Source organism: Haemaphysalis longicornis, unplaced genomic scaffold, assembly GCF_048455015.1.
Source record: "Haemaphysalis longicornis isolate Haplotype H1 unplaced genomic scaffold, Haemaphysalis longicornis Haplotype H1 scaffold_2, whole genome shotgun sequence".
Lineage (NCBI taxonomy): Eukaryota > Metazoa > Arthropoda > Arachnida > Ixodida > Ixodidae > Haemaphysalis > Haemaphysalis longicornis.
Genome location: NW_027526295.1, coordinates 150,142,343 through 150,170,256, shown reverse-complemented (window position 1 = coordinate 150,170,256; position 27,914 = coordinate 150,142,343). Strand labels below are relative to the sequence as shown.

General features: G+C 48.9%; 1 protein-coding gene across 3 annotated transcripts in view; it reads right to left on the bottom strand.

Annotated features, from left to right (window-relative positions):
- Cad96cb (protocadherin Fat 4-like Cad96Ca) overlaps positions 1–27,914 on the bottom strand; it is a 381,477-nt gene that overhangs the window by 228,843 nt on the left and 124,720 nt on the right. The window contains exon 1 of one of the 3 annotated variants that reach the window (XM_077698389.1): positions 22,490–23,131. The exons of the other annotated variants lie outside the window; for them this stretch is intronic. Within the exon in view, the coding sequence (XP_077554515.1) occupies positions 22,490–22,562 (73 nt within the window). The 5' untranslated portion in view covers positions 22,563–23,131. Of the gene's footprint in view, positions 1–22,489; positions 23,132–27,914 lie in introns of those variants that run through there. 3 annotated transcript variants of the gene reach the window in all.

The following is a 27,914-nucleotide window of genomic DNA, read 5'->3' as shown; positions in this document are numbered from 1 at the left end:
CAGGTCTGAAAATACACACCTTATCCCGCGTGCTTATGCCTGCGCAGCAGAATAGCACATACGTTCCGTTCATGCAATCAGAGTTACTTACTGCGGGCTCTTTAATAACTAATGCTCTAATAATTTAACTTGCATGTAGTTAAATATATCCCAAACTGGGCCATATTCAACGCCTTTACACTCCTACATTACAGTAGACGTATGCGTGTATACACGATTTCTATAGGGTTTAGAGAGGGGTTGGGTGTTGAAGGAAAGTACCGCCCAAAGCGCCTGCAAGCATTCCGCATGTCACCTTGTATTTCTTACATAACGCTCGTCCCTACAGTGTGAAGAAAACGTGGTTGCATGACGAAGCACCTAGAGTAAAATGATGGATCCTCACTGATGCTCTCAAAAGAAAAAAAAATTATAAGGGAAACAGGGCGTTCATTCTTCTCCGGTCAGCTTGTCGTTCTGACTTTCCTATCCCGTCTCTCCCTCTGGTTTGCGCTGCGAGTGCAACTCGGCTTTCGCGGATCAGCCGTCACTCCGCTGTCCGTGCAGCCGTCGCTCGCCAGATGTCGAGCGCTCGTTAGGCGAACAGCGGGCGCAGCTGACTTCAAATCACACTTTTTCAGCCTCGCTAACTGCGTTTACGAGGGTGTAGACGCATTTTTTTTTTTTTGCCGCGCTGTCGAATGCACCCGGCAATTTTCCCCAGCCCCGCTTTCTTCGCCACACCGAGCGGCCTGCTGCAGGTCACGTTCGATGAACGACACCGTCGCTTCGGAACAGTGAAGCCAAAAATCGCCTAATTGGGTGCATGGGATGATTACACCCGCCGCTAACCGTTAAGCTTGTGTATTACGCACGAAGCGAACTCACCTTTGGGAAGCACAGGTTAGAGTACGGCTCTGCACGACTGCTGGTTTTCACCAGGGAGACCCTAAAATTTTAGAGCAAAAGCTGTATTACTTCGGGTGAAAACTCAGATAACAGCTCGCTCCTCATAGCGTCAGTCTCACCTTCAAGCTCAGCCAAGGTCAAGTCCGCATCGCGTGCGGTTGCGCAGTGAAAGCGTCTAAGGCGAGGTGGGGCGTTCAGAGAGGGGATAGGTGGAAAGAGTAAAGATGGATGCCATCAGAGAATCATGCAAAAAGATGCAGGCTGTATCCAAGTTCGTTGCCCGTTCGGCCGACAGCACCTGCGTTGTCTTGCGGTGAAATTGCGTGCACGCGCGTTCACTGCGTACTCTCAGCGCCATAACGGAGCTATCACTCGACAAACTTCGTTTACCCGCGTTCAGCCTAGGGAATTTTTGTAACGGTTAGCACCCAGGGACACCTCCCTCGTTCCCTGTGGGCCACTCATGGTTCGTACAGGGTGGACTCCCTGATCCGTGCTTCGTCTCGATCACTTGAACATCCCGCCTTTTCCCGTATTCAGCACGCTGACCCGCAAGCCGGGACGAACAAACTAAACGGAGTTACCATTCCCCTCCAAATTCTCCTAGGGTAATTCGCATAGCTGTTGACGTTCACAGATGGGGGTGTGGCCAGCTGCACCGAACTACTAAGTAAATGAGAACGTTGATCCAAATTACGGCATATAATCACCGCTCGTCAACAGATATATGGGCCCTCGAAGCAAACAACTTGACATAACTGCGTCCGCAATACCGCTACTGCGCTGGGTTGACGACACTGTATCCGCAAGCATCGCCCAAGGCACAGGCCGTACCACGCGTTTTTCCCGACTAGAAGAGGATAGAAGGGGTTAGCGTCCACGGGCAAGCGCCCGCAAAGAAAGGTCTCCAGATTCCTTTTCTCAAAGATAAACGGCCCAAAATCTGGCTTGCTTTGCTTTAATGCTTCGAATCATTATTTGCGGTAGATATATGCGCTTTCTTTTCATGGTGGGATCTTCAAGCCTTGTTTCAGTCAGTGGCGGCGAAGTATACGCCCTCGAGCCTCTTGAGTGCCTCTACACGCGTACGTGCTGCACGCTGCGCCCTGTAATACTCGTACACACATGCGGGCCTTACTCGTACGTTTCCATTACACCTCAGCAGCTATCGATACACACGCGCTCTCGCACGGAGCCGCGCAGCCATGCAGCAGCGACGGCGAAGACGCGGGCGGGCATGACCGTGCGCTCACCTTTCACGGCGGCGGTGGCCGCAGGTAGTGTTCACCGCCGCCGGCAGCGTTGGGCGCCGCTCATAGCGCGTAATTGGCCTACACCCCCTCTTGCCATTCTCCCCATCTGTATACAGAGCTTCCTGCTGCAAGCAGTATAGAGTTAAGTCGGGATGCCGACCGGCCGGTTTCCTCCGCACGCCCAATAAGGTGCTCCTTCGATGGAATGCTGAGTACGGGTATGCACCGCTCGAGTGCGCTACTGCGCCCCGAGCAACACCTTCTCCCTCTGGGAACTCTACCGTCTATACTAATTCCCCGTGGCATCCCCCGTGGCTATAATGCGTTTTTCTCTACGTGATGGAGGAGATGGGCTCTTCCGCGTTCATACGGCTCTACGCAAGCACTCTGGGCTCAGAGTTTCATGCTAATACATATATGCTGGAAGGAAATGCTGGAAGGAATATATGCTGGAAGGAAGGCTAATATATGCTGGAAGGAATATATGCTGGAAGGAAAAGCTTCATAAAACATGAGCAATAAAAGTGTTTCTCCTGTTGTTGCCTTTGTCGTCACTGTTACATACAGGCCAAATAAAAGTGGAAACCTTCAACTGTTACCATGGCTCCCATGACGGCATACAACCGCAGCGACAGATTTACCTCTAGGATGTGTCATTAGCCAACTGTCAGTATTATTATGTATCAGTGTTATGATGGTAATGCTGCTCATGGTGCACGAAAAAATCGTATTCGTCGACATCGCCGTGCAAACTCGAACCATTCTGTATGGTCTTGTGTTTGTATCAATGGGCAACTGCAGTCACACAAACACGTACAGTGCCTAGAAACACGAGATGCAACAAAAATCGTATGGAAAGTAGCCTTATATCTTACTCGGTGAATGAAGGTGCCTATGACCACAAAGAACTTCCCAGGCGAATACATCATACGCGATCATTCAGTGGCAGCTTGGCTGGCAGCATCTGCCTGTTTTAGGATATGTTATCATCAGATGTAATTATGCGTATTATAAATTATTATTATAAATTATTATCATAATAATTGGCAAGAGAGAGAGAGAGAGAGATAATAAACGTTTGTTTAAATCAGCAAGGGGAATTGTACTGAAGTTTGAAGGAGGCGCTCTCAGTACGATGATTACTGCTTCCATCACTGGTAACTTTGATGTGGCTTCACTGCCATATGAGTACGTTTGCCGGGGAGCACTCTTTAAAGGAAAGTGGGAGCGGACACGAGAAACGAACGCTGTAAACTGTAAAATGAGCGCCTTGCTTTAATCTGTAATTGCCCGAACTACCGTGCTTTGTTTCCTACAGGTAGGGCTTGTGACTATTTTACCCGTTCTGTTGCGTTACAATTCAGTACCTAATAATAGTAACAGCCGCGTGGCTACTAGGAAGAGCCTACGTAAAACGGCAAAAACAGTGGAGTGAACAGACAGACAACAAACCACACATTCTAAAACCACACTTGGGGCGATACACAACCGATTCATAGAACAGAGACACCGAAGTTGCCTTAGCAAGGCTACGGATAGGCCACAGACGTGTGACGCATTCATATTTGCTCACTGGGTCTTCAAGACCCGTGTGTGGCGTGTGTGGGGAGGGCCTATCCGTAGTCCACATCCTAATTGAATGCAAGGAACTTGACACAGCACGACACAAACACTTTTCCCAACTCTACAAACAGCACACTACGCTCCGCCCAGCCTACTTTTGGAGGGACAATCCTATCTTTTCTCTCAAACGTCTTTAATTTTTTTATCAGGAGTTAAATTTCTACACCTCATACCGTACCACACATGATCACAACCCGGCCTTTTACACTAGCCATCATAATTGTCTTTAATTGATTTTACTTCTGTTTCGCTAGCCAATTTCACTAGTCACCGAGTAATCTAAGTTATGTAACTACGTTCTTGGCGCTCTTTGCCCTAGTTGGCCTTGCACCTTTAAAACACACAAACATCATCATCAACTAGAAAGAGCGGAATGCAAATTGTCGCCAAATTTTAAAACTCTGAAAAATAACCTTTTCTGAAGGACATGCTATGACACTTGGGTACAGCTTCTAGAATTAAAGAGGGAACTGAAACCGATGAGCTTCGACAGGCGTGTGAAGTACCAAGTCGACCAATACACAAATCAATCCCTTAACTTCAATTTTAAAACACACCTTTGGTAACCTCGGCTGAATTAAACACGGCAAAAAAGCTCCCACATCGTCCGAGTGACCAGACTGGTTTAACCTTACAAACAAAGTCGACTCACTTCGGAGGGGTGAGACAAATAAAAAGGGTGATTCGGCAGAGTCGGCCAACACGTGCACAAGGTCCCTTGCTCGCCGACACCTCTATTCAATATGCACAGGCTCCGAAAACCTTGTGCGGCCGCTCACTAACATTCTCGACCGTGACACCCGAGAGGCGGCAACGCGCCGACCCTTTCTTTCCCTTTTTGAACGTAACTCATTCTACAGCGTGCGAACCTGTATACGCTCGCACTGCGTGTCACTCTAATGCGGGGATTGTTTGCAAACACGACTCCGTCTAAATATACACTCACAGTCGAAGCAATCTGAACGCTATATATCGCAACCAGTGGATCTTTTGTTTCGATTTCTGTGAGTCAAGGTCAGGGCATCTGAAAAACTCGCCTCGTAATCCGCAGACAGCACGTATACGCTATCGCAAAACCGCGCGGCACACACGACAACCCAAGAGATATCCCGGTGCGTAGACCGTGCGCAAAACAGCAGGCAGCGTACCACGAACGTGCGTACAAAGAAAACACGCAATGGACACTTGTCATGTAGCACTCCGAGTTCGACAAGATGCGGCTCTCTGATCGGGAATAAAGAATATGCGTATAAAAGAAAACAGGCAGCTGCATCGGCCTTCTTAAGGTGAGGCTCTGAATGTGTACACGGTCGGGATCGAAACTGTCAGGCATCCGCAGAAGGTCGTGTAAGATGATTTGCGGGATCATATACTGCCACACATTAAGTTCGTCGTCCACGGAATCGTGTACGGCTCGCTGGGATGATTTTTAAGCGACGTGGTGGACGTTGACAGTGACTGCACATGTACGGCCAATTGCGAACTAGATGGGCAAGACGTTGTATTCGAAGAGTTTGATTTTTGTGTCACACAAAAAATTGCGTTTGAGTCTAACAGGGTAACTTAGGGGTGATCGCAACACCCTCTTTCCTCAGCCGCCCTCGAAACTACAACTACCATGAATTATAGTGCCGGCTATCAGCTCGTCCTCGACTCGTATACACTCGTGCTTTTAGGCACACCCGCCCAGCACTGCATGAGATCAGTTTGTATTGGCCCCTGTTGCGTTACCTTCTGTACGGTCACTAGCGCAAGAAGGCAAAGACAAAATTTGTTCAAAGTTGCGCTTGGAGTTGTTTTGTTGAAAATTGCTCTTTGTGTCGTGTGGTCTCCCCTCAGTGATCGACTTCCTGCGCTGGTGAGCGTACAGCATGGAACACCAAATCACATAAAACGTACACACTACAATGTGTTACCTTGTCTGTACATACGACAGCTGGGGATAATTAAAATGTCCGCATTTGCGAAACATTCTCCAATATTCTTTCATTTGTTTCATTTGTGAATTATTGCTTGTTTACATTTCCGGCAACGGTCATATCAAGTTGAGTTTCCCTCACTCATGCACGTTTTTCTTCTATTCATTCATTATTTACAACTGCTCGTTGGAGAACCTGGTAAAATCTGTTGCCAAGATCATCTTAAATCAACCAAAAGGGATTCATCCATAAATATCCGTCCCAGATACAAGGACTTCCACTGCGCGTGTTGGGATACTCGGCAAAAAATGCGTACGCATCAATACGTTTCTGCGGGAAGCGCGAAAAGAACATGAGAAAGGCCTTTGTGCAAGCTTCGTGGATTGCTATAAAATGCTGTTTACTTGGTTCTGATGTGATTCGTATGTAATAGCACGCCGCGCGCAAACATATCTCAACCAACGTTTGAGCACCGAACAAAGAATCGCATACATCACGTTTAAGCGCGTGAACACCAGGCGATAGCAGATTCATCTTCCTAATAAAAAAGGTTGCACTTTGAAATGCTTCCAGCATTATTTAAGCTGAACATCAAAATTTTTGTTCAGCTTTCGTTAGCTTGAGCTTAGTCCAACTCAAGCACGTTTTTGCATCCTAGCAGAATTCGAATTAACGAGCTTTCAGTGTAGCTAATTTTATTCGACGACCATCATCCCCTTTCATAAAGAGCCCATAATTTGCCGCTGGCGCCAAGATTAGCACTTTGAGTCTTTTTCCTCATTTTACTGTCCAGCCCACGCGGTCCAGGGCGAGCCGAGGCTACACCGAGGGACGTTTATGAGCGATGAAGGACGCCCCGACGGCTTGTGATGCGTGCGGCGTGACGACCAGCTCCACTTACCGGAGCACGTTGTCCGTCAGGCGCGTTCAGGTTGCTGACGTATCGACGTCACGTCAAAGGCAGGGTAACCGGAGAGCGGTCGCTATTAGTGCTAAACGGGACCACGCGTGGTTTTCCTCATGCACTCATGAGAATACCTTCTTCATCACTTCAGCAACGCGCAGCGCCGATCGCTGGCCGGTCACCCAGAAAGTCACGGCCGCAGTGAGCATTATTACCATATGACAGCCACAACGCGGGTCTTTCTCTGGATAATCACTCTTTAAGTGAGGGTAGAAAGAAGAAATGAAGGAGTAAATGACTTTATTGAGAAGGAGGCCGTAGCCCTTAGATGAGGATAGCCATTAGATTAAAAGGCGTATGGTAGGAAAAGTAAAGGGCGCACGGTACGAAGAGAGAGAGAGAGAGAGAGAGAGAGAGAGAGAGAGAGAGAGAGAGAGAGAGAGAGAGAGAGAGAGAGAGAGAGAGAGAGAGCGTGGCGTTTACAGCGATTACAGTATGTTGTAGTCGGGCGTCCCAGACGCTGGGACCAGGCTTATCGGCGCCTGTCATCTCGCCGCTCATCCCGCAAACTGATGAGCGGTGGACCACAATAGATCTGTTCCGCCAAAATCGGGATGGGAGTGTTGCCTTTCTTTCCATGGGTTCAAGGGTGAATGTAGAAGGCTTCGGATCGGTGTGCCGGTAGGGGTGCATTTTCAAGCGGGCGTAATACGTACCAGCCGCAAAAATGACAGCCTTTCTATTCTGAAGGCCCGATATAAGGTCTTAATCTTCTTCTCAATCTTAGTGGAAGGAACATTGAAGGAAAATAAGGAGGACGGGCACGCTCATGTTTTACGGCTGTTTCCGCCTCCTTCCACCTGAACTTTGACTGGTGTGCAATGAAGTTGCTCCATTGCGGTGCCTCCGTGCTTGATGTCTTGAGGCACCACACAGTTCTGCGGAGCGACGGCTGCACGCGCTTTACAGCTTTGTTCGCACATAAAAGTCGGCAAAAAAAAAAAGACCGCTCGGGTATTCGCAATGATCGCAAAACCGTAAAAAAGTGCCTGTGCCTTGGGTCAAAATATTTTTTCGGCTGCCATTCAAACGGAGGGAAAGATTTCGGAGCCTGATACACTAAGCTTCTGAACGGTTTGTTTCGATGTTGTTGATAATGCTGCTTGTGTTGCTGGTGCCCTGACGAATGTTTAAGGCCTCATCAAGTGTTAGCATGATCCGATACGGCAACCATAATTCAGGTTGCATTTATTGTGGTTATTAAACTTTCTAGAACCGACTGCGATTTTTTGCAGCTGCCTGTAATAAATAAGTGCGCAATCGGCCCTCTTATAAACAGATCTAGTGATACATGCAGTAAAATTTGAGTTACAGTCTTTTTCCGACACGTTCCGTTCTCGTAAGAGTCTGTGTATATTGAAAGTAGGGAAGAATAGAGAACTTTCGCACGGTTGTACGTTATTACTGGGAACTAACTGTTAACCAGAAAGACGCTCAACTCAGCGAAATTGCGGAGTCGCCGTAGGAGACAGCAGGATACGATTCTTCTGGATTTCATAAAGTCATAGCACGCCATGATTTTTATTTATTTAAAAATCTCGACGTAGCTTTCCTCTAGAACAAAAATTAGTTTTAGCACCACTAAAGGCACCCCGCAAGTTAAACTCTGCAACCCACTTGTTGAACTTAACGTCAGTGTAACTGACCCCCGTAAAGCTGCAAGCACCAAACTTCACTGCTCAATCAGTCATTTAACAGACCCACTTAACTTAAGCCCAAAATAACATCGTCATCAAGGCAACACCGCGTACATTGAGTAGTGACGCAAGCAGCCGTGGAAAAACTGGATGGACGATAAAAAATCATCAAGCATGGCCAGAGCGCGGCTCATTTAATACCGCAGAATAAATCGCACGCCCGCGAAAAACATAATCTCGCACCCTACGGTCGGTCGACACCGACTCTCCGCAGCGAAAAGACTCGTACAAAACTACGACGCCTAAACCGAAAATAGCAACCCAAACGCATAACACGGAAGGCGACACCGTGCTGAAGAGTATTAGAGCGCACAATACTATATATACGGCAGGCCATTCGTCGTTGTCCCCACCGCCGATCGGCGGCAAACACAGCCTCCCAATCGCAAACAGAGTGCGCCCGTTCGCAAGCAGGTGCCCCGCAGCAAACACTGCCCGACACTGCAGGTGCCCGTTCGATGTACGCGCAGGCAGAAGGCGGTCGACGCGCGTGGGGACTCGGGGCCGAAATGTAGTCCACCTGCTCCGGTTATATATACGCTTCCACAACTTTGTCTCCATAATTCTGCCCAGCTCGCTCGGCCAATGACGTGCAAGCCTTCGACACCGCGGGCTAAGCATACACAGGGAACAGGCGCCACGCACCACGCCTCGCTTAGTGCGACTCCATTTGTCACGCGCACTCCGGACCGCAGGGAGAGGGAAGACGCGGAGCGCTTCACGAGGTGTTCTTCGCTCGCGGCTTTTTGCATTTCCCGCCCGAAGTTCGGGCCATTTCTTGCCTAGACGTACGCGCGGAGCCAAAAAAACGCAAGGGGTTTGTTCACGGTTGAGCATGACCAACTCAATTAGGTCATTTCGATACTGCATAAAAATGAGCCACCCTTGCCAAGGGCTCCGTCATGCATATCTATGGAGAAGCTCCTTTCAAATTTCCCGCTTTTTTTAAAGGCTCAACGACCGCTTGTTGCCTTGTTTCGGTGTCTGCCTGTCAGCGGCCGTCCGTTTACCCCTTTCGTTTACAGTGCGGCGACGCGAGAGAGGAAATTGGGCGCGTTTGTCATGCGTGCGTTTCCTCTCCGTCGAAAAGCGGTCGCGATTGAGAATGAGTGATTATTGGCGGTTCCACCGTCGCTCCCATTCAATTCTGAAGGAACGAATGATTTGTGCGCGCAGGAAGAAACGGGGGCAAGGTAAGGCAAGCAGGAGCAGCGCAGATCGTCGAGAGCGATTGTGCACTTACGGGAAGGTCGGTCGAACAGTCGCTAAGGACCGCTGTCGCGGATCGGTCCAGTCGAACAAAGAGGCGGGTGAGAGCGCTCACCCGTAATTGATTTCTTGCTTTTTTTGTATTCCCGCGCAATTAACATGCATAGGTTCTCTTTTACCCTTTTCTTTAACGGAATAATGGTGAGTAGGCTTTCCCGCAGGACAGGGCCGATAACGCCCCCATGAACCATGGATTGCGGCGTAATGAATTCCCTTATGAAAAAACTAGCTGACTTTAGCCTTGTTATGGAAATGCAGAACGTGCAGAACAATGTGGCGGAAGCTACGCCGAATGAAAATGGTCTTGGGTGCTGTTGGAAATGACACTGAACCTAATAACTACTTTGGCTAAAGCAGCCCCAAAAGGAGCGCAGCCAACAGTTCTTCGAATAAATGAACTTAATGTTAATGAAATTGAGAGAATGTGGTCAGCACCTGCCGCAACGCACCCTTGTGCTTAATATACCATTATTTCGTGCATTTTTTCCTTTGGATCTGTGTTTATTTCTCGCCCGCTTACTTTCGTTCTTCTCGTTTTTTTTTTTTTTTCTTTTTTCGTTCCGACAAGGCGTGCACAGGGTTCAGAGCGTGGGCGCTATCACTGCGGTAAATAAAAGTTCCGGCGCACTCAGTCACGTCACGGAAGAAACGAGTTCCAGAGGGTCGTTCGCCTGGTAACCGGCGGCGGGCGTTTTCTTTCCTGCTGACCTTGCAACCCTCTAACGCACGCCCGCGAGTGAAAAGGCGAAGACCAGTGCACGAGCCATCGACGAGATAGCAACACTGCCGGCCCGGCAGTGCTGACACAACAGACGCCGTTGCCGACACAGCGCTCTACGACGCAAAGCGTGCGCCGACCCCCCGACCGAAACAACTTTGCGTACGGAGGTGTACGAACGTGCCGGCACGCGTGGCCTACGAAATCGCCGTGGACGGCAGGTGGCCAGCGGCGAAAGCAAGGTGGCCACCACGGCGGCAGGGCCGGCTGGCTGACAGCCCTCCCATAAATCTCGCCGCCAGCAGATTTTCGCTGCTCCTTGCGTTGGCGAGGGTCGCCCTTGCCCGAGGAACCGCATTCCGGCCAGGCCATGCACCACGCGGCACAAAGCTGCCGGCAGCGCCCTCGGCAGAGAGCGAGCTGCGGCGGCGGTACGCGTTGATACGCTTTAGCGAAAAGCAAGAAGAAGGGGAAGGACCTCAGGCACACGGGTTGTTCTGTTACTGTCAAGAGGCAACAGGAGTCCATTGTCTCTTGACAATAAAAGAACAACCGGTGTGCCTAAGGCCCTTCACTTTCTTGATTGATGCCTGCAGGTTTTACTAGTGTACACGTTGTGTTTTTCCTTTTCTGGGAGCCATTTGCCGGAATTGAAAGACACAATCATGCGCTTTTACTGGACTCTCGGAAGACGAAAATTGGTCGATCGCACGTGCGATAATGAACCAGCCTCCGGTAGTTCTGACGCAACCTTTGATATAAGTGCCCTGCGGAAAAGGCGGGCTCGAAGGACTTGACAACGACATACTGTAACACAGATTATCTGACGATGCACGTCAAGCTGAAGCTCCGGCTTTACGTAAACACTAAGCTGTAGGTTCAGCACATTGCCTAAAAAGCATACGCCTTCATTAGTGCAGGATTCACGGGGAGTTGAGAAGGGAGGCGGGGCGATTGCCTCCTCCTTTAGAGCACTCAAAACTAGCACTACCGTGGCTGAAGTCTACGCCACCTGCAGAAGGTTTTCTTAAATTCGCCTGTTCCCACCTTCTTTCTCATCATGGCCTAAGATGTACGTCCCATCTTCACACCCCCTCCCCCCTTTCCCCCAAGGAGGCCTTTGTGGATCTTCCACGGACCTTCGCAAGAAGTTATTCAGTCTCACATGCTGTACTTACTTTTTGCGCGGTTACCCGTATCACAGCTTGTGCAGTTTTAATAACAATTTTAAATTTCGTGGAAGAAGCCGCATACCAACTCACACATAAGTTGTCATTTCAAGTTACTTAACCGAAGTACATGTTCATCCTTTGTCAAAATTTTCTTGGCCAATCCTAAGCCTTCTCGACCCCAAAAAATTTAAAGAATAAGCTTTACCTTCGTATGTAAAAAAATTATTTTGTGACAGAAAGAAATAAAGGCGTTTTCTCTGCCTTTCCGGCACAAAACGTTTCAGCCTTTCTGAGGACGTAATCGTGTACATTAAATTTTTTTTTGCGGCCTGTCCACTTTCGGCATGGCCTTGAAAGTTTTGACAAACACTGTACCTTAAATCCAATGGCACGTGCAATCGTTACTAACTTAAAAAAAAAAAAAAACGTTTCAGAGGTTTTGAACAGACCGCGCTAGGTTTGCAAGACACAACCTTGTAAACAAAGCGATGCGGAGTCTCTCTGAGGCGTTTTCTTGGGGGGGAAAAAAGCATAAACACATCATCTTCCACTCTGCGAAGATTTTTGGTACATTGATCCTTGCTTGCTCGCCAAAGTCGAAACCAGCTTTTATAGAACCAACTAATTACGTTGCTGGAAACTGGGTATACACACCGGGCAAGCTTTCCTAGAAAAAATCCGCGTGCACATGACAAACAAACTGGGTCAATCGTTGATATTTAGAGAAAAAGGCAGCGCTGCTGGTTCCCCGAGGCAAAACGCGCTCCCATCAATATGCCGCGCAGTAACCAAGCCAGCGAACGCAAATTACAGCCGAAATGGCGGAAACGTTTCTCTCCCTCCACGCGCGAGCAGCCAACTTGGGATCTTCCATCACCAAAGAGATGTAGGAAGGGTGCGGGGTGAAGAAGGAGAGGTGATGCGGCGCCTGCCTGCACAAGAAGAAAACCGGCCCACAGTTTTCACGGCTTCAGGCACTTGCGTCGACTGGCGCGCCACACGGCCTTTCATGCGTGTAATCGCCGCTCCCGCTCTGCAATCAGATGTGTTCCCTTCCTTTGAGGCGGACCGGCTCCGTTTAGACCCGAAAAACGCACAAGAGAAAAAAAGAAGAGAAAACAGCCGCTTGATTTTGAGGAGGAACTTCACGGGCGTTCCGAAATGAAGAGCGAAAGATGTCGAAAAGAGGAAAAGAGACATAGGGAAAGACTCGTTTTAGGAGGGGGCACTGCTGATTGAGGATGATCATTATTAATAGGAAATTGTACCCCCATTTATAGCCCGGACCACGTGCAAGTGGTTCCGTATAATTGTGCCCGATGGTTCCATGAAACGGAAAATGCGCTGTCGAAAACTCATCATGGAAAAAGACTGCCCTCTTGAAGCTTTAAAAGTTTCAATTGGGGATGTGCATGCCAAATTGTGGTGAAGGGCGAACCATATGAGGACGCGCAAGACAAAAAAAAAAGACAAAGCGGTGATGGTGGTCACGTGTTAAAGATAAATGGAACCTAACAAAGAGCATGGTAATATTGTGAACAGTTACAAAATACTGTCATTTATGATATTCTGTGCTACTGCTGGTCATTACGGTACAGTAACATCATCATGTTCCGTACTTGGAGTACAGCTCGGTCCAGGTATATTGGAGTTTATACTTTACAATAGAGGCTAGCATTTACTTTGAGCCATAGTGCCCATACTTACAGGAGATCCATAAATAATCAAGAGAAACGATCATTACCCTCATAACTGCGGGAAGCCTGCTATACGGATATACTATATCGATATCCAAGAATGCGGAAGTGGGCTGCAGGTCACTTCCGGCTAACGGCACTTTCCCTCTCACCACAGACGAAAAGGCGCTGCGATAATCGAGCGCTTGCGCTGGCAGACTCATAGACGCCAGCAAAAGCAATCACCGGCGGCCCGCTTCCGTTTCTCTGTCGCGCGTTTCAAAAAAAAAAAAAATCAAAGCTTCTATTATAGAATTAACGAATCTTCGAAAGTCCGAATAATCGACATTTCGAATTATCAGTTTCGAATTGTCGCAATTTATAATATTTGTTTTAAAAGCCGCCATTTCGAATATTTTGGCTTGAAAGAAGTAGGCCTATTGAGAAACCACATCGTGTGGCCGTTCATCGCTGCCCAAAGCAACGCTGCTCACGAGGCCACAACGACGACGAATCTTCAGGCGGACGCGAGTGTTGATACAAAAGAGGAGCAAGATACGTAGCCAGCCGACTCGGCATGACCTTGAACGAGGCCGCCAAAATCGCCGCATTCCGGCCGTCGAACTACGTTGGTACGACGACGACGGTTTCAATAAATAACCATTGGGCAACGCTCGACGAAGACGACAACCATCCCCACCACGACAATGTGGGGCGCCCACGGAGAAGAGGAACAATGGAAACCGCGGACAAAGCAGGGACGGTGCACACGAAACAAACGAAAACGCGCAACATGACCGCCAGAAAAAAAGAGAACATCTGCTTGTGCACACACAACTGCTCGAAGTCGTTCCTTTTTACATACCACGCGACTCACGAAGTAGTTATTGTACTAGCCCAATATTTCTCGGTTAACTCCTTTTGTCCGAGTTGTATACGCACATCCGCAGAGCTAGTTCCCTTTGGTTGCTCTCGTGGCATTTTTCTCGGCGTGACCGCCACCTATAGGCGTTGTTTTGGACCTCACTAACTTCTTTCTTTCGTGCCTCCTCTACAGTAGTCCGCACGTGCCAGCCTATGTCGGGGTCAGCGCTTACGAACAACCCCCCGCCCTCATGGAAAACAAGCGGCAATTAGGAAGCCCCGCCGCACTCTTCGCGGGCTTGCTTTTGGGAGACTGCTTCTACGAGCCAGCGGGCGAGCTCGGTGGCCGCGGACAGTTTTTTGCGGGTCGCAGGGTTTCTTGTTTGGTGTTTTGCTGGCGTGTACGCACACTGTACTGACCCCGTACTTTTCTTTTCTTTTTTTCGTCTGTTCGTGCCCATATACAGGTGACCCAAGAACCGAACGTATACACGCCGGTCCTTCTCTCTTCTCTTTGTGAGCGTGTGGACTCTATGGAAGAGCTTCTGGTCGCGCCCGAGAAAATTAGAGGCCACGGGCTACATCCTCTGAACTGCAGTCCTACCCGAGAACAGGTTGTGTGTACTCAGCCCGCATCGCGAAGCCTGGATTGCAGAGGCGGAAAATAGCCGTTCTGGAGGTATGTGTAGACACGAGGATTTTAAACGTACACCGTTCCAAGTGCTCATAAAGGCGGAAAAAACACGGTATGTGATAGAGATGTGTCCTTCTAGCTGTTTTGTTGTTGTTGTTGTTGTTGTTTTTCAGATTCAGGTTGAGCTGTGTTAAGCGCGGCGACATACCCACGTGTTAAACTCGTTTACGTCGTTCTTGACGCACGACCCCATCCCCGAGCAGTGGACGAGGGTGTACACCTCCAGATGTCTTCCTGAAAGAGGCCCTAACAAAGACAGCGCTTTCATGCATCAGTATACCCGGCGATCTCCCCTTTGTTCGCGCGGCGTTGATCTGATGAGGCCCGTTCCGCACTTTTATTTGTTTGTCCCTCTCATCTCGTGAAGAGCGACGCAGCGGGAGACATTTGCGCACTCTGTCTTTCGGGTGTGAGGGCCGGTTACGCGGAGACGTTTCTGGGTCGCGCAGCCGGTGATCCCCGCCGCCCGTTGCCCGGCCTGGGCACGTTGTAGTGTTCGCGGCTGCATGGGTGCAGAGGTGACGCGTGATCCTGCGCTGCTCGCGCCGGTTAGTTTCATTGTGGCGTCCTCGGGCAGTATAAGAACAGAGTGGCACTCGCAAGTGCTCGCGAGGTGTCCAGGACTCGGATGACGTGATCTAGTTGTGCTACTGGACTTGAACAAAGTTCTAGTCCGTGAAGGTGGCATACAAAAATAAAGTATAGCCGTATTTGAGAAACTAGCACTTTGGTTGGCCGCTTCGTTTTTATGTTACGCGTTGATCCTGTCTGCACGGGTGTGTGTGTGTGTGTGCGTGCGCGCGCGCGCGCGTGCGTGCGTGCGTGCGTGCGTGCGTGCGTGCGTGCGTGCGTGCGTGTGTGTGTGTGTGTGTGTGTGTGTGTGTGTGTGTGTGTGTGTGTGTGTGTGTGTGTGTGTGTGTGTGTGTGTGTGTGTGTGTGTGTGTGTGTGTGTGTGTGTGTGTGTGTGTGTGTGTGTGTGTGTGTGTGTGTGTGTGTGTGTGTGTGTGTGTGTGTGTGTGTGTGTGTGTGTGTGTGTGTGTGTGTGTGTGTGTGTGTGTGTGTGTGTGTGTGTGTGTGTGTGTGTGTGTGTGTGTGTGTGTGTGTGTGTGTGTGTGTGTGTGTGTGTGTGTGTGTGTGTGTGTGTGTGTGTGTGTGTGTGTGTGTGTGTGTGTGTGTGTGTGTGTGTGTGTGTGTGTGTGTGTGTGTGTGTGTGTGTGTGTGTGTGTGTGTGTGTGTGTGTGTGTGTGTGTGTGTGTGTGTGTGTGTGTGTGTGTGTGTGTGTGTGTGTGTGTGTGTGTGTGTGTGTGTGTGTGTGTGTGTGTGTGTGTGTGTGTGTGTGTGTGTGTGTGTGTGTGTGTGTGTGTGTGTGTGTGTGTGTGTGTGTGTGTGTGTGTGTGTGTGTGTGTGTGTGTGTGTGTGTGTGTGTGTGTGTGTGTGTGTGTGTGTGTGTGTGTGTGTGTGTGTGTGTGTGTGTGTGTGTGTGTGTGTGTGTGTGTGTGTGTGTGTGTGTGTGTGTGTGTGTGTGTGTGTGTGTGTGTGTGTGTGTGTGTGTGTGTGTGTGTGTGTGTGTGTGTGTGTGTGTGTGTGTGTGTGTGTGTGTGTGTGTGTGTGTGTGTGTGTGTGTGTGTGTGTGTGTGTGTGTGTGTGTGTGTGTGTGTGTGTGTGTGTGTGTGTGTGTGTGTGTGTGTGTGTGTGTGTGTGTGTGTGTGTGTGTGTGTGTGTGTGTGTGTGTGTGTGTGTGTGTGTGTGTGTGTGTGTGTGTGTGTGTGTGTGTGTGTGTGTGTGTGTGTGTGTGTGTGTGTGTGTGTGTGTGTGTGTGTGTGTGTGTGTGTGTGTGTGTGTGTGTGTGTGTGTGTGTGTGTGTGTGTGTGTGTGTGTGTGTGTGTGTGTGTGTGTGTGTGTGTGTGTGTGTGTGTGTGTGTGTGTGTGTGTGTGTGTGTGTGTGTGTGTGTGTGTGTGTGTGTGTGTGTGTGTGTGTGTGTGTGTGTGTGTGTGTGTGTGTGTGTGTGTGTGTGTGTGTGTGTGTGTGTGTGTGTGTGTGTGTGTGTGTGTGTGTGTGTGTGTGTGTGTGTGTGTGTGTGTGTGTGTGTGTGTGTGTGTGTGTGTGTGTGTGTGTGTGTGTGTGTGTGTGTGTGTGTGTGTGTGTGTGTGTGTGTGTGTGTGTGTGTGTGTGTGTGTGTGTGTGTGTGTGTGTGTGTGTGTGTGTGTGTGTGTGTGTGTGTGTGTGTGTGTGTGTGTGTGTGTGTGTGTGTGTGTGTGTGTGTGTGTGTGTGTGTGTGTGTGTGTGTGTGTGTGTGTGTGTGTGTGTGTGTGTGTGTGTGTGTGTGTGTGTGTGTGTGCGCGCGTGCGTGCGTGCGTGCGTGCGTGCGTGCGTGCGTGCGTGCGCGCGCGCGCGTGCGCAATTCATGCGTCAGAGGTCAGAGCCACCGATAGAGCCACGGTATTGTCGCCGAGAAACGGTGGTTCAGTGTAAAACGGTTCTACGAAATCGGGGACGTATATTTCATATACTTCGTATACTTCGCGTAATCTCGTATACTTAAGTTGTTGCTAAGAGGCCTTGGTTTTCTCAAACAAGGTATAGCATCGCGTGACGTCACTTGTAGCACACCTGCACTCTGAACCCTAGAAGTGCCGCTATTTTGTTTTATCGCACGTTTTTATATACCGTGTAATCATCAAACGCACCGAGAAAAAGGCCCGTGAGTGTCGCCCTGTAAGGGTACCCCGCGTTATTACAGACCATTTGAAGCAAACCAGGGCGCCGTAAATCACGGATGTGTTCTCGTACGTAACAGCAGTACTTCTTATCTCTTTTCTTTACATGAACGTCTGCCAAATGGGTATAGGAACGGGCCTTCGAAGAGTACAAGAGAGAGAGAGCGAAATGGAGGAACCGCCAAGCGCGAAGCGTACTACTCGCACGCACCCAGGCTCCGAGAGCAGCCCCCCCCGGCCGGCATCTAGCACCACCACCCACTGGGCATCGGTGCCAACGGTCATGCCTGGCTCTTCTCAGCCGGCTCCAGGTCGACCTTGGCACCACTCACCCTCTTCTCTGCTGACGAACCGGGCGAGTGCCTCTCTGTGTGTGCGTGCGTGCATACACATACACGCAAAACTGGGCCAGCTACGCGTTTCGGCACGGTTTCCTGCCGCCGCCGGCATTTGTGAACGGCTGCCTCGTTACGTGGGGGCAATTATTTGGCGCTTCGAGTGAAGTTTCGCCAGATGAGCGAGAAGAAAAAATAAACAAGAAAAAGATGATAAGGAAGATGCAAATACATAGCGCTTCGGGCAAAGTTTCGTAATACGCGTGAGCACGAAAAAAGAGAAAGGAAACGGTTGAGGTGAAGTGACGGCTAGGCACGTTGTGAACTGTAAGCAGACAGACCATTGCAGAAACGTGGTACGCAACCTCCATTGAGCGCTTGTTAAATGCCAACACAGTAGCAACATTCCCTGGCTATTTCACTAAGGGGGAACGCACGTAAATGTGTACGGGCACCTGTATACAGGAGTGCACAGGAGTACAGGAGTGCAGGAGATGTACTGCCCGAAGCTTGGCCATACATCATCACAAGTGCACGTAAAGAACCCGACCGCATATAGTTGATATAGTATTGCGGGGACAGCTAAGGCGCCGCAACGCCTTTCCACCCCTCAGATTATCGCGCGTGCGGCGCGAGTGTGACGGACGTGGCGAACCATTGTTCTTGGGCAGAGTAACAACCACAAAAAAGAGAACCACAACAAACGAAAGAGTATTATCGTCCGCGGAAAGGGCGACAGGGAAGCCCTCTGGACACGCGCGCTTGCATCGTGCCGGTTCAAACAGTTCAGAGGCTCTCCAGTGCAACGACCCGCGCCAGCAGTGCCCGCAGGGGACCGCTCTCGGTCTCCTTACATAGCGTACGATGCGGTCGCGTTCGTTCAAAGGACCCGAGAAACCCGACTGCCCGCAGCAGGCCCACATTGTCGACAGCCAGCGGCGTCCCCTTCCCTCTTTTTAAGCCCATATACACATCCAGCGCAAGGCCAGCGCAGCCTTCCAGCGTCGTCCGCCTCATTCGCCACGATCTCGCCGGCTGCAGCGTCGGCGACGATGACGACGGTTCGCGCGGCAATTGTTTAGCCTTTTGGGGACCGCCCGTCACCCTTTGTTTCGCGTACGGAGAAGTGTGCACTTTGGCTCACTAGAGTGCGTGATTATGTTTGAAAGAGAGAGATGGGGGGAGGCAGAGCCCACCTCGCTGCGTGTTGACGGAGGTTGCAGTGACCCAGCGACCGTCGCCAAGGGGGCTTAGCGGCGCGAATTACAGGAGCAGCAACGCAGAAACGGGGACGGGTGCCCACCCTTGTGTTTGCGTGAACGCTATGCGAACGGGCTAGCGTGCAGGCTTATAGTGTTCGTGCGCAACAGCGAAACGAAACTGCTGTGCCTGACTCTCGCGACGTCGGCGACTCGTGGACGGTGTAGAGCGATGTGGAGTAGGAAGAAGAGGCAGCAATCAACGTGACGGCATTTCATTGTGCCGTGCGAGTGACTGGAAATAACCCGACAAAGGGACACTGGCCGAGAGGCAAGACTCGAAATTTGGCGGCGTAGCGCAGCGAATGAATAGTTTTTCCATGATGCAAATCGGTCGGAACTAATTCATTGCAACTTGGACTTCGCAATACGTGTGTGTGTGTGTGTGTGTGCGAGCGAGCGCGCGCGCAATCTAGAGAGAGAGAGAGAGAGAGAGAGGGCCGCACGATGCCTTTGAAAACGCGTTATTGTGGTAGGGGGCAAAGCTGAAAATGACCTCCTCTTTTCCATTTTCTCGTAACAAGGTGATATGTCACGTAGTTCCTCATCGTATTGCAGGTAACCCAATCGAAGTTGTCAATTCCGAAGACGATACATTGGGCGCGGGGGTAAACAGTTGACAGCAAGCTGTCTTTTTTTTTTTTTTTTTTTTGAACATCATCAAATCTTTGCCCCGGAATTAAGTTGACGCGGACAACATTGTAAAATCTAGTACAATGAACCCGTCACTGTTGACGGACGCGACGAGCAACCGACGATCGTTCACGTTTATTAAAGAAAAAGAAATGAAAGTGTACTGAAAAGGCTCGACATTTATGCTACTCCGAGTAGCTTTTGCAGACAAAGAAAATAGAGACATCACACATATCATACACTGTTTTTTTTTTCGATTTTTTACCAGATTTATTTGCTTGGCATTTCTAACAGTTTCAAAATGATTCTCGTACATTTATCTAGAAACGCTCTTTGTTGCGGCAAACTGCAGCCAATAACAAAATTGCGAAAAAGAGAAAAAAAAAACATGCATTTGATGGGGCGGAGTACTTGGATGCCGTTAGAGATTTCTTCACTGAATTTCTTATTTTTTATTTTCTTGTTATCTGCTATGGCGTCCCTACAGGCGGCATTTTGTGCAACTGTACCGGTTACCTTACGACCAAGAAACGTACAAAATTGACAACCAGGCAGATTTGTGGTCGTTTCTGTGAACTAACTAATTTCATGACATCTACCAACACGTGGTTTGCATTTTTATAGCGTAGATGGCATGAAAGAGCGGCACTAGCGCCGCCGACAACGAGGTTCGCGCTACAAACCATGGCCAGCCATGCGAGAATCAGATTCGCACGTGAGAGGGCCATCAAGTAGCAACAACAGGATCGCGTCCAGAATGCGCGGAAGAACGAACTACCGGGGCCCCCGCTTCATGCAACAACGCAACATTCGGCTATCCAACGATCCCGAAGAGCTGGTCCCGCATTCCAACAAGCACCACACATTGTCTTTCATGTGGGCGCGGAAGTTTGAATAGTGTGCTTCGTGATCTCCGTAGTGAGCTCAAAGCGGTACTTACAGTGAATGAAAAAAATGACTGTCTGTCGTGCATACGAGTATCTGTGTAATTTTGCGCGCGAAAGGGATAACGCCAATGGCTCGTTTGTGAAACTGTGATCTATGCTTTCGTGTCTCTAATCTTACGCGATGGCGTGAACGTGGCTTGGATATCAGCACTCTGGGGCACGGACTTGGGGAAGAGTGAGGGGTGATGTGCATCTTGGACACGAATAATGGATAACAAATAAGATACGGGTTACTGACCACATTGAGTAAAGCGGCGTGGTTGCCAGCCGGCACCACCAAAGTATAACCGGTAGTTACTGACCACAGTGGGAGCTTTGACAAGGAACAAATATATAATAGCGTTTCGTGCCCACGACTGCCCCGAGCGTCATCACGAAAGCCATTTTGTCGGCCCCCTGGTTAGTGACCTGTTTCGCCGTCAGCCATTCTAAGAGCAAGAAAGAGAAGCAAAGGATATGTGGTGTGCCAAACGCGTCCCCCACTCCGCCCCAACCTCGCCATTCAAAAATGTCGGCACGTCATTATCTCAGTTGATACTGACACAATATCAGGCTCACCTATGGCTCATCTTTCTTTCCCTCAACAAGCAGCAGAACGCAAGTTCTTTTTCCAACTATCCTTTCGCAATTATATTAAAGAGACCAGAAATTATATTTTTCAGGAGACTTGAAATTGTACGGTAATTGCTTACCCGTTCCATGTTAACACTTAAAGTTTGAAAGAGCCCACACAATACTATAAAAGATAGCGCAGCAGATTTGGAGTATCCCGAAAGCGGGTGTGCATGCACGCAGACAAACGGGGAGAATTCGCACTGCGTGATGGTGCAGGCTTGACGAATTAAACCCTTTTCCAAAAATTCTTTCAACCGCTCAGCGTGTTTAAGTGTCATTTTGGTTAAACAGGAGAGGGGAAAGCCCGACTTCAAAGCAAACTAGACAGCGTCCGTTCATGAAGAAGGGTGTTATCACTACTACGAAGCTTAACTCCCAGTAATTTGGAGCGAAAGAAAAGTCATTTAACGAAAAAGGCGTTACATACTGCTTCAAAAACAGAGATGCTGGGTATAAGTAGCGGGCTTGAGCTCCACAGAGAGGGCGTGTTATAATGATCCCTACAGGCACTCTTGACGGCAAGTTGAGCGAGTAGCACATAACGTTTTTTAATCAAAGTGGATTTTGGTTCGTTCAGTTGCGAACTCGAAAAACGCTCATAACGAGGGTGTTTTGTATTAGTAATGCTACCTCAAACAGGTGCTCAGTCACGCATCCAGCTTCCTATCTGGAAAAATAAAAACGAGCAACAACTGTTGATCTGTCCAAGTATTGTTCCAGTATGTTCCAGTATGTTCCAATAGTCTGTTCTAGCAGACCTTTGGTAAGGCTTGCTGGAAGTGCCGTCTTTCGGGACGGGCTTCATTCGTTGAACGAAATTCTCGAGCCATGCCCAGCGTATTTATTAAACAGTTGCTGTTCGAGACATCATTAAAGTGTATCCAAAAGTTCGTTCCCTAGGCCCATGAGAGGTTACGTTTGGAATTGAACATAAAACTTACCCGTCACTCATTCATGTCGTCTGTAAGAAATATACTCTAAGGGTTATTTCGTCGCCTTGGAAAATTACGAGTAAAACAAAGGGACAATGCAGGCTTTGGTTTAACAGAAACGGCGCGTAAACAAAACGAATCATTTTATGCTTCATAATAGCATTTTGAAAGTCCTATCGCGGACGCTACAAGTCCCAGAGGGCTATTTGGCAAATGCATATATTTTCAAGGTACCGCGCTGTTATTTCAGAAAATATGCCACTCCCGCAAGCACCAACAATGTTGACTGAAGTGATCTATTTACTGGACTTACCAAGAATTGAGCGTCTTTCGTCTTTGGTGCGCTTGGCGGAGAGTGTATATCCGGTCAGGAAATCCAGTGGCATGTGATACCGCGGAACACAAACACGCACATACGCACACACACACACGATTTGAACGCGCACTATAGGAAAGAGCTTTTCACGTCAACGATCACCGGACCAACGAGAAAAGGATTTGACTCGGTCACAAGAACCAGACACTCGCCAACGAACGACGAGCGTACAACTGGCGATGGCAGAATAAGCGTTCACTAGTTGTCACCGCACCCATGAACGAACACAACGGAGACGAAGCGACGATGGTATCCGTTTTAGGTAGACGTGGGTGAGTAGAGTACGGAGAGCATCACTACTGCATCCTTTCGGCGGGGCAACCCGCGTCGTTGTCCGTACAGCTGAAACAGAGCAGCAGGGGCGGCGGCATGCGCGAAGTGACGGGCGAGGCAGAACTCGGTCAACGGCAGCCGCCGTACCACGGCAAGGAGTCGCGCGTACGCCAGCGGCGGTCCCGGAGCAGATGAAGCGGCGGCAGCAAAGTTGCTTGCCAGCTCCTCGCACTACCTGGTCCAACAAAGGAATGGCACCTGCCTGCTGACCGACCTCCTCCTTCGGGGCTTCCCCCGCCGCCGCCGCCGTTGAAGTTGGAGCAGACGAAAGTTGTTGTTGTCCGGTTGCTAAGCAACGCGCCCCCTGGTGCAAGCGTCTGTCTCCCTCTCTCACGTTTCGTCCTTGACGGCCGCAAGCTCTGCGAAGCGCCCCAGCGCCATCTAGGGCCACTGGCAGTAGACGAACGCGGCATTCCGCGCTCATAACTGCGCGCACGAGGACGTAGAGGAGCGCAAATATTTGAAACTCCGAACACCTCGTGAATTCACATCCGTATAGGGGGAGAAATGGCTGGAAACGCTGATTGGTCAACGCGTGTGACGTCACAAAAATGACGTCATATTGATGACGTCATTGTTTGCAATGACGTCATTGATTATGCAATAATTTTGACGTCATGTCCGGTTTTGTTTTTTGTTTTTGTTTGCGCGTTTTCCCTAATTTCCCTAGTTTTTTTAGCATGCTTGGCCTGCACCCTAGCGGCGGCCGTCGCCATCCCACAGCCGCGGACACTCGGCGCGGTCACTGCACGTTCTGCTTCAGAATGGAGCGGTTGGATGCGGAAAGGAAACTTGTAGGAAACGACGGAAACGATGAAGATCGTCGCTGTCACTTTTGCAAAAAACTTTTCACGAAGCGAAAAAACATGTACCAGCATGTGAGGAACGTACATAAAGTGGACGTTAACTGCAATGATTGGAAATGCGAACTGTGCAGTACCGGCTTTCAAACTCTGGAAAAGCTAGTTAATCATCATAGCGCAGCGCACGGATTCCAGGCGGAACACGTGCAAGAGACGTTTGGCAGTAAAAAAGGTAAGAGACATTTATTTCAAACTGCACTTTTTTTTTAATTACGCTTTGCGGAGTCTTTCTTGCTGCATGGGTTGCCTTTTGCTAGCAGACGATATATGTTCCGCAAATTTCTTTTTAATGCTTGCAAGGTTTCCGGAACATACGCACGTCGGGTTATTCTCTTTCCGTATTTTTCCTCTTCAAAGCTCGAAGTCCTAGGGCCTACAGAATTTTATAATGCATATTCAAGAATTTTGACCACGAATGGCCATCGATCCGGGCAATCCTATGAACAATTAATATTCCAGTTTGTAACAAATCCCATATGGATTTATTTTATCAGCAGATAATTGCCCAACATTTCTAGATGCGGTTATCTAGATGGAGGTACAATTTCCATTGGATGTGTTCTTGTTTTCGCAATTTTTTCGCAATTTTTTTCTTGTTTTCGCTCCCTCCCTAATATTTGTATGCAGTTTGGATATATGACATGAAAGTTACAGCTAGCCGTTCGTGCTATGCGTTCTTTCTCCTAGAAAACGGGGGAAAGAAAATGGAGTGTGAAAAATATATGCATATTGCATTGCACTTTTTTTTTATTTCCGGAGAAGAGGCCTGTCTCCCAAATTTCGTTAACAGATTTCATGTGAAATACCCGATACTGGCAAAATTATTATTCACATAGCTATTCCGTTCACTAGCTAGGCGACCTGAAGCGTGGCGCAAAATTTTTGTCTTCGTTCCGTTTTTTTTTTTTTCGCAGTGAGTTACGTCGGACGGAACCCAAAACAAAAAAAAAAAAAGTTATGTGAGACGTAACTTGCTGTGAGACCCAATGCTGTGAGTTCTGTCCGAGTAACCTGAAATTAAAGTTGAAGTTCGCCCGATCCCGTAAAAGATGCATCACGTCCGCGGAACTCAGCATGACGGAAAGAAAGCACAGTGCACGCCTTATGTTATTCTACGCGTCCGTCTTACTTTACGCGACGTCAATTCGAAAAAGAGGTTGCCGCGTTGTGTGAGCGTGGCGCGCGCACTTGCACGCGGATTTCTGTAGCGAGGTGGGTTCGAATCACCGTACGTCGGTATCCAATTTTTTTTAATCACAACATTGAAGCTCTGTTAAACAAATGCACATGCACTTTTTCCCATATGCGACGCAAGAAAAGGAAAAGACGAACACAACGTTAACAAAATAGAACCTCTTGCCCTATGCGCTAGTCCAGTTTGTAGCTTAATTCGTGTCGAGAACGCGTAATTGACGCGTAGTTGACTACACATAAGGCGCGCGGTGTGGAGGGCTCCTGACCACGGGGGGCCGTTAACGTGCGCCGAAATCTCGTACACGCGAGCGCACGTTTTTGTTTTTCGCCTCCATAAAAGCGGCCACCGCGGCCGGTAGTCGAACCGGTGTCTTTGGGTTCAGCAGCACAACGCCATCCACTGCATGATCAGCCACCGCGGCGGGTTAGTGCCAAGGGCTAGTCTTATGACATAAATAAAATTAATAATTCGTTAGGGGTAGTAAAAATTGCCCTGAGACTTTTTTTACGTAAAAAGATATATTGTTATAAATTTATTAAGGGATTAATGTCCTAGCCCACAAAACGTCCTCGAAAATGACATTTGAAAATCTTGCGAAATATTGATTGATTGATTGATTGATTGTAGGGTTTAACGCGCCGCGCAACGCAGGCGATGACGCGCGCTGAATGTAGTGGAGGAATCTAAAAACGTTGAGTGGAGGGCTCCGGATTAATTTTGACCGCCTGGGGATCTTTAACGTGCGCCGAAATCTCGTACGCACGGGCGTTTTTGCTTTTCGCCTCCATCAGAAAAGCGGCCGCTGCGGCCGAGAATCGAACCCGCGACCTCGTGCTCCTTGCGAAATATGAATCTTTCAAAATCATTGGGGTAGTTCCGGGAATATATATTTTTTAGGGTGAAGTTTTGGCGCGTTGATTTAACATGACTCAGACTGAATCCTGAAACACGCATGACATTTGGTGGACCTTGCAGCAGAAGTCTCCTTTATTCACCACTTGAGCCACACCATGTCGGTACGGGCGTAGCTTATAAGGCCCAACCACATGCAGCGTACTTTCGGCGTTTTCTCGCGTCGCGCGAGCGTCAGCGTCGCTCGGCGCCAGCGCGTCGACACGCAGGAGAGGGCGAGTAACCGCATGTGACCGGCGAAGTCACGCGTCACTCGCTCAAAGATTTCCGAACTTGCCGCTGAAAATTCTCCGTGACTGGCAGGCCCGGATTGTTTCGTCCGCAGGCTTTCACATCTCTCCCAAAAAGGACGGTATTAGCACGCGCTAGAACCGGCAGCGACTGGCTTCGCGAACTCTTCGTCTGTATGATTGGCGTTTGTGCTTCCCTGCGCTTGAAGCGTGAACGCAGTTGAACCGGCGAGTTAGGAGAGCACGGGGTACTACTAGGGTCCCTGTACTACGTTACGAACGCTGGCCAGGGTGTTCTCTCGAGGCGCAGTCACGTGCGCTCGTTGTTTGTTTGTTTTTTTTTTTTTTTTTGCGATTTCATCACTTCGCGCAAGCCCACGCGCAAGTCTGGCCGGCGCCGGGTGCTGCTTACGAGGTGCACGCTCACGTGCGCTCCGTCCTTTTTCTTGTGTGTTTTTTTTTTTCTGGTTTTTCTGGTTACTCTATTCGGCGGAACAAAAAGGTTATACAGCCGCTATTAATAATGTGTGCCTGACGGGATTGAACCTGTCAACGAGCCAGTAACACCATCGCCATGCGATGGTATCAGCTAGGTTCCAGACAGCTCGAAGAAAGCAGAACAAAATGCTCCCACTAGCTATTTCAAGTTTAATTTACCAAGCCTGCTGTACCATATCAAATGTAACGCAAAAACGTGTGGCCCCCCCCCCCCCCCCAATTTACAAGTCTTGGGCTGTCTTCAGACACAACGTAAAAAAAAAAAAAATGGAAAAATCAAGTGCTGCAGCATGGATAGCTTACGGGCAGCTGCAGGATGATCCCAGACTGAGGTCATAAAATGGACCATCGCAATAACCTTGCATAAATTACATAGGGCATGACTAATTTACTTACTGTAATTTTATTTAACCTTATTGTTGAATGCAACTTTCATTTGCATTTGGGGTTCTGTCGGGTCGTGACACTAATTAACTTTGTATTAGGTCTGATGTAACTTCAACTTATTGTCCCGTTGGACGTAACTTTAGTTTTTAACTTTGGATTACGTCGGGCAGAACTTGAGGCATTAGGTTAAAGTTAGACAGTGTGTTTTTTTTTTCTGTTTATTGCTGGTGGGCATGGTAACATACTTGTTCGTAAAACTGTGCTACCAAGCGTTGCCTGGCATACAACCCTTACCAGGGGTTTTGGCTTAACCGCTCCTTTTATGCTTATTCGCACCAAATTGGGTGATATGAAGTAGCTGGAGCACCCGTGTAGTTAGTCCAGAATGCTTTGGCTAATATGGCGCTTTGTTTCTTTCCTTTGTTTGCCCCAAGTTACCGGCAAGCATTTTAACGTAGCAGAGGATTTTGGTTGCTCACATGCTTGCTTGCACATGCCTGAATTAGCTGTGGCAGGCAAGCTTGCACGGGTCAGAATCGTCTTTTTTAACCAGTTAAAGAATTCACTTTTTCGTTGTGTTTTTTTATCTTTTCAATCAGACACATACAGGTCAAGAGAACTAGCATACGATGTAACAGGCAACGTTACTTGGTAGCACGTGACAGGTGTGTGTGGCACCAAATTATCCTAAAATTCCTTTTCGCTTTTAGTGCACGTGATTTCATCATCTTTACGCATTGCCTAGGAGCCTAAATGGTGGAAAAGTTCTGAGCCTGCAGCCCATTTCACACTGTCAGCTACACCGGGGCTATGAGGCGCACTGGCAGCTATGGATTAATTTAGATTGCACGGAAATATTTAACCTGTGCCAATTACCTCGTCACAATGGCATTTTTGCTGTTCGCCCCATTCGATCAAATTACCCGCCACTGCGGCGACTAACG